At 37.6% G+C, this 6,974-nt stretch overlaps 1 protein-coding gene across 1 annotated transcript in view; it reads right to left on the bottom strand.

Moving 5' to 3' along the window:
* cldn15lb (claudin 15-like b) overlaps positions 1-6,911 on the bottom strand; it is a 12,815-nt gene extending 5,904 nt beyond the window's left edge. Inside the window, exons 1-2 of the mRNA XM_079609347.1 lie at positions 6,786-6,911; positions 4,447-4,667 (exon numbers count right to left, since the gene is read on the bottom strand). Of these exons, the coding sequence (XP_079465473.1) occupies positions 4,447-4,666 (220 nt within the window). The 5' untranslated portion in view covers position 4,667; positions 6,786-6,911. The remainder of the gene's footprint in view (positions 1-4,446; positions 4,668-6,785) is intronic.
* Between the last annotated feature and the right edge of the window lie 63 nt (positions 6,912-6,974).

The following is a 6,974-nucleotide window of genomic DNA, read 5'->3' as shown; positions in this document are numbered from 1 at the left end:
CTTGACAGATTATTGCTGGAGTGAAAAAAGTTTTAAAAAGTGAAGTTGGAAAACTAGTTCTAAAACATTTATTGTTATGAAAAACGCACAAAAATACCATTTTCAAATTTTATATGAAATATATATTTTCCAGAACATCTTTAACTCTGAGAAAATCAAAGCCATAAATCTAAACAAGCTGTGTTTGAAATGTGAGTTTGATATCTCAGTAAATGAGCGTTCAGTGAGAGTGTGTTCGGCTGCAGTACCAAACGCCTCCACTAGAGGAAACTCTCTCACATTCGTTGCATCATTTTTGACCGTGAACAATAAAAGTGTGACAATTTTTTTCAGAAACATTTAACATTTTACCTTTTCCAAGTTTCCTACCATTCCGATGAAGTAAAAAATTACAAAAAATAATAATAATAATAAAAAATGACCATACAGGTGAAACTCATAAAATGAGAATACGCTGCAAAAGTTCATTTATTTCAGTAATTCAACTTAAAAGCTGAAACTAATATATTATATAGACTCATTACATGCAAAGTGAGATATTTCAAGCCTTTATTTGTTAAAATTATGATGATTATGGTTTACAGCTTATGAAAACCCCAAATTCAAAATTAGAATATTGTGAAAAGGTTTTTATATTATATATTATATTTATATATATAGGTCTTTATATTTTAAAGCCGATAGCCGATAAATCTAAATCTTTATATAATTTTTGCGAGACTGATTACAAAAACAATCCACGTTCCATGTTCAATCCACGCAATTATAATGTTCTCATGATAATTTTTAAAAAGAGATTATTTACTCAGCTTTCATGTGATATATACATCTCAATTTTGAAAAATGACCCATGTGACTGGTTTTGTGGTCCAGGGTCACATATGAACAACACAAACTCTTGTACAGTGTATGTGTGTGTGTGAGGTGTGTGTGTTACCAGATAGCGAGAGCATAGACTCGAACTGCTTGCAGTTTCTGACGCCGGTGCTTCCCTCGGCACACGACTGCCACAGGTTCTGGTCGTACCACACTGACGTGATCAGCTGGTCCGCGAACGACGACGAACGCCACGAATCGTTCAACAGCGACATGAAGGAGAGCAACCAGCCCGCCAAACACAGCAAGAAGCCCAGCAGCTGAACGCCAGTCGACATGATCACACACACACACACACACGATATCCAACAGAACAGACCGAACACCGATCCCTGGGTGAGCGTGTGTGTGTGTGTCAGTGTGTTATAGGTTCATGATCAGAGTCATAAAACCATAAACTCAGGTCCCTCCTATATTGCTTCTACTAGATAACACTAGAAGACAATGGAAGTCAATACAGGAAGTGACACGTGACTCCAGAGAGGAAAGTTTGACCCCTGAAATTAACAAGGCCTCTGACCTTGGGTGTGTGTGTGTGTGTGTGTGTGTGTGTGTGTGTGTGTGTGTGTGTAATAGGGTCAAACTAAACGCACAGATCCTGAATGAACTATATTTTGTGTGTGTGTGTGTGTGTGTGTGTGTGTGTGTGTGTGTGTGTGTAATAGGGTCAAACTAAACGCACAGATCCTGAATGAACTATATTTTGTGTGTGTGTGTGTGTGTGTGTGTGTGTGTGTGTGATAGGGTCAAACTAAACGTACAGATCCTGAATGAACTATATTTTGTGTGTGTGTGTGTGTGTGTGTGTGTGTAATAGGGTCAAACTAAACGCACAGATCCTGAATGAACTATATTTTGTGTGTGTGTGTGTGTGTGTGTGTGTGTGTGTGTGTGTGTAATAGGGTCAAAACGCACATATATTTTCATTTAGTCTTTTTTTTTCAGCTTTAGTAATTTTAATACTTCAACAAACTAATTTCAGTTTCTAGCCAAGGCAATATTTCTATTTCTTTCTTTTTTTAGGTACTTAGAACTTAATAGGTTGAAAGTTTTTAGGTTAAATAACTTTATGTTAGGTTTAAGAACATTAAAAGCTTGTATTTCATGATATATTAAAATAATTATTTCAGATTTTAATTTAATTATTGAAACGATTTCTAATAGTTAACAATAACACATATATGTACTTATACATATATATACATATATTTAAAGTAAATTCCAGTTGAACTTCCTGTAAGTGTGGCCGAAGAACCAAAACTCAGTGTTTGCAGTATTGTAGACTAGAGGAAAGGTGTGTGTGAGTGTTTTATGAGTTTTTATGACTAGCTTAAGCTGGTTTTGTCACAGGACTGAACCCGTCATGATACCGTATCGCTGAAACCAACATCAGTGTGATGCAATGCGAGCGAAGGCCACATCAGTGCGGCGTCTCAATCCGCCTGCTTATACCACACCCTAAAGTATCCACTCACTTGTGTGAAGAGAAAGTAGATCCTTTTGAGTGTGTAACAGAAGAGTACACAAGCTGTGGGACACACTAACCCGTCATACAAGTGTGTCTTTAACGGTTGCTCTCTGTCACATCCTGTCACAGTAAACTGGCCTGTCAATCATCCTATCACAGTAAACTGGCCTGTCAATCATCCTATCACAGTAAACTGGCCTGTCAATCATCCTATCACAGTAAACTGGCCTGTCAATCATCGTCACAGTAAACTGGCCTGTCAATCATCCTATCACAGTAAACTGGCCTGTCAATCATCGTCATAGTAAACTGGCCTGTCAATCATCGTCACAGTAAACTGGCTTGTCAATCATCGTCACAGTAAACTGGCCTGTCAATCATCTTGTCACAGTAAACTGGCCTGTCAATCACCGTCACAGTAAACTGGCCTGTCAATCATCGTCACAGTAAACTGGCCTGTCAATCATCGTCACAGTAAACTGGCCTGTCAATCACCTTGTCACAGTAAACTGGCCTGTCAATCACTGTCACAGTAAACTGGCCTGTCAATCATCTTGTCACAGTAAACTGGCCTGTCAATCATCGTCACAGTAAACTGGCCTGTCAATCATCGTCACAGTAAACTGGCCTGTCAATCACCTTGTCACAGTAAACTGGCCTGTCAATCACTGTCACAGTAAACTGGCCTGTCAATCATCTTGTCACAGTAAACTGGCCTGTCAATCACCATCACAGTAAACTGGCCTGTCAATCGTCTTGTCACAATAAACTGGCCTGTCAATCATCGTCACAGTAAATTGGCCTGTCAATAATTTTGTCACAGTAAACTGGCCTGTCAATCATCTTGTCACAGTAAACTGGCCTGTCAATCATCTTGTCACAGTAAACTGGCCTGTCAATCACCATCACAGTAAACTGGCCTGTCAATCATCGTCACAGTAAACTGGCCTGTCAATCATGTCAGGAGAGCCTGTCAACTGGCATGTCAATCATCTTGTCGCTGTAAACTGGCCTGTCAATCATCTTGTCGCTGTAAACTGGCCTGTCAATCATATTGTCGCTGTAAACTGGCCTGTCAATCATATTGTCGCTGTAAACTGGCCTGTCAATCATCTTAACACAGTAAACTGGCCTGTCAATCATCTTGTCAAAGATAAAATCCTCCACATTTCATTTAATTTCATTTGTATCAGAGAGAAATGCAGAAGCACGATGATCTGCAGCCGCGGGTCTTTCATGCGGAGACTCCTCATATTAATGCATAACGATGAATTTAAAAGTTATTGGCCAAACGTACCGTTATAAAACCATTAAAACACAATGTTACGAGTGAGCGAGCTGACTGTGACAAGATGGCCGCCAGGTGGGGACGTCGACCTTCATTGGCCAGCAGCGCGGACGAGACATCTATAGCCTTTATTATGTATATCTATGGTTATAGTGAGCACGGAAATCGAAAATCCACTGGAAATAGACACTCTTTCAACACACTAGGCTTTGGGACACACTTATTCTAATCACACACACTGTTTAGGACGGATAGTATGACATTGGGAGGCAGGGTGACTCTTTGAACGGAGCGTTTCATACACCACTGCAATGTGTTTGTGACTTGGATGCATGTTTATCTATATTAGGAGAGGCCAAAACTAAATTAGCAGCCTTTAAAATATCACAATTGGGGCATTTTAACTTAAAAAATCTTGATTTTGGAGTATTTTGTGCCTGTAATAAACCACACCTTTTGTGTTATTCAAGCTTTTACTTTTAATCTCAGTGTGTGGGGGGAGCTGATGTTGGCCAGGAGTCGTTAACGGCCCATATGTGTGTGTGATCTGAACCACATTCTCAGTCTCGCTGATGAACTGATCAGTCGTTAAGCGTCGTTTAAACACAATGGAAAGGTGCACAGCCGGCCGCCACCCGTTTCCTGACCTCCTGATTGGCTGTTTGAATCTGACTAGGGTCCGCTTGCAACGCCAAGGTCATGGGTTCGATTCCCAGGGAAAGCAAGAACTGATAAGAAATGTAAATGTGTGCCTTGAAATGCAATGTAAGTCGCTTTGGCTAAATGTAGATGTGGCGTGGACGTCGAGTCTCACCTTGAAGGCCCAGAACGGTCTTGAACCTCTGGCAGTGAATGGCCCCGAGAGAGTTCGACGCACACGACATCCACAGTCCTTCATAATACGAGCTGGACGTCAAGACCGCTTCTGCGTGACTGCCTCTCTTCCACACCGCCGAGTTCGTGCAGCTGGACTCCAGACACCAGCCGACGAGGCCCATCAACAGACCAATCAGCTGCAAGACCGTCGACGCCATCCTGAGAGAGCAAGACCCACTCAATACACAGCTTCACAGAGAGTCCACATTACAGTTTAGAGCCTGTAACTGTCTAAGCATTTCAGAAATGTACATCAGTTAGCCAAAAAGGTATTGATTTAACAGTTTGGACAGATAAGCATGCGTACACACTCTTAAATTTAAGGTTATTCAATGGATAGATTCAGCAAAAACGGCTATATAGTCGTATAAATATAAAATATATATATTTTTTGGCCTATATAGTCTCTCTTGATGCTTCTTCAGATCAGTATATTTGGTATCTGGGATTTTGAAGCACCAGAACACAGATTTGGAAATCTTATTTTTAAGGAAAGACACCACAGGTGAAAAGCAGGATACACAAATGTTAACTATAGACATCATCATAATTCCTCAGTTGCTTGATCACAGTCCATTAGGAGTCGGACTATACATTTTGCATTACAAAATTTCTAAAATTATGTTTAAATATGCAAATGAGGCATTAAATACGCATTTATTTGCATACATCTTGCGAAACTGAAATGTAAACGTTGGACATCAATGTTCTTGTTTCGTTTTGTTGACATATTAGTCATTTTTATTTGGATATGTCTTTATTTTATTAGAAAATACTGTCAACAGACAAAAAAATTACAAATATTCACCATGTTGTTATATAAATCAGGCGAATTATAGATGAACAAACCCTCAAAATAGTGAAGTTTGGTGCATGCAATGATTTTGCCCGTAGTCTTGCCTTAATATAAAGAAGTTTGAAGTGTTTTCGATCACAATTAGATACTAACATTTCTTCAACTCTTCAGAAAAAAAGGTACAAAGCTGTCACTGAGGCAGTACCCTAATGTAGAAAAGCAAAAAGGTACATCTTATTTACCCCTAAATGGTACATAATATACCTTAAAGGTACATAATAGTACTTTAAATGTTTATATTAGTAACTTTTCAATACTGTGTGTTGACTTATACTGTGTGTGAGACTTTTCAAGCTTTGTACCTTTTTTTTTTTTTTAGTGTGAACACATTCCCATTATTCAAAATGATGTGCAACACATTATTAATATCTGTGAACATCTCAGTAACGTGTTTTAGGGTTTTGCGACCCGTATGTTGCATAGAGAACCATCTCAGGAGGTACTTCAGGTGTGATTCTAAATAGAATTATCAATAGAGTTAAAGAACGTTTTGGCATTTCTAAAGAGTTTCAGATTCAGTTCTATTCATGACTGCTCAAACTCTTGTGAAATAAAAGCAAATCATGTGGTGCTTAACTTATTAATTCATCTATCTAATAACATCCATAAAATTTAACTATTCGTTCATAATCGGAACCGGTGTTATTTTAGTGTCATTAAGATACTTTACCATATAGTTTTGGTACATCAAGTTAAACTGGCTGAAATAAAATAGGTTTTTAATTTTTTTATTTCAGTTAAATGTCATTGCAAGCAAATATACTAGAGAAATTGTTGCGCTCAAAATGCATTTTTTTTTTTTAAGGTGCGTAGAGAAAAAAATAAAAATAATTTTTGTTTGGTTATTTCATGCAAACATTTTTTTTTAATGGTTTTAGAGTTAGTTAACTATGTCAGGAACATGTTAAGATGCAAAGATACAAAGCTTTTCCAAGAAAACTTTCAATTTAATTATGTTACAGAGTCCTTATAGTCCATAATCACATAAAATAACCTCTATTTCACTGTAAATGGTATTTATGGTCTTTATTAATTGAAAGTGAAAAACAGGTGAAACTGGAAAAATGAGAATATGGTGCAAAAGTTCAATTATTTCAGTAATTCAACTTAAAAGGTGAAACTAATATATTATATAGACTCATTACATGCAAAGTGAGATATTTCAAGCCTTTATTTGCTATAATTTTGATGATTATGGCTTATGATAACCCCAAATTCAAAATTAGAATATTGTGAAAAGGTTTTCATAAGCCATAATCATAAAAATTATAACAAATAAAGGCTTCAAAAATATCAACTATATAAGTTGAATTACTGAAATAAATGCACTTTTGCACCATATTCTAATATTACTAATATTATATAACAGTCAGAAACTTGAACTGATCATTATTTCGATGAAAATGAAGATTGTTACGCACCTGTTTGGCTCTCAGTGTGACCTAATAAACAATAATAATTCGCTTGTTACGTTGTTTCTTCTGAAAGTGTGGCTCGTGAACACGGTTTTGAGTCTATATGTAAGACAGCAGTGATGGGGGTGAGTGTCACTGTGTTAATATTGGCTTTAGGGGTCAACAACCCTGAAAAAATCAAACACTCCCCGAAAT

Source organism: Phoxinus phoxinus (genome assembly GCF_949152265.1).
Source record: "Phoxinus phoxinus genome assembly, chromosome: 4".
NCBI lineage: Eukaryota > Metazoa > Chordata > Actinopteri > Cypriniformes > Leuciscidae > Phoxinus > Phoxinus phoxinus.
This window is presented reverse-complemented; position numbering and strand designations above follow the sequence as displayed.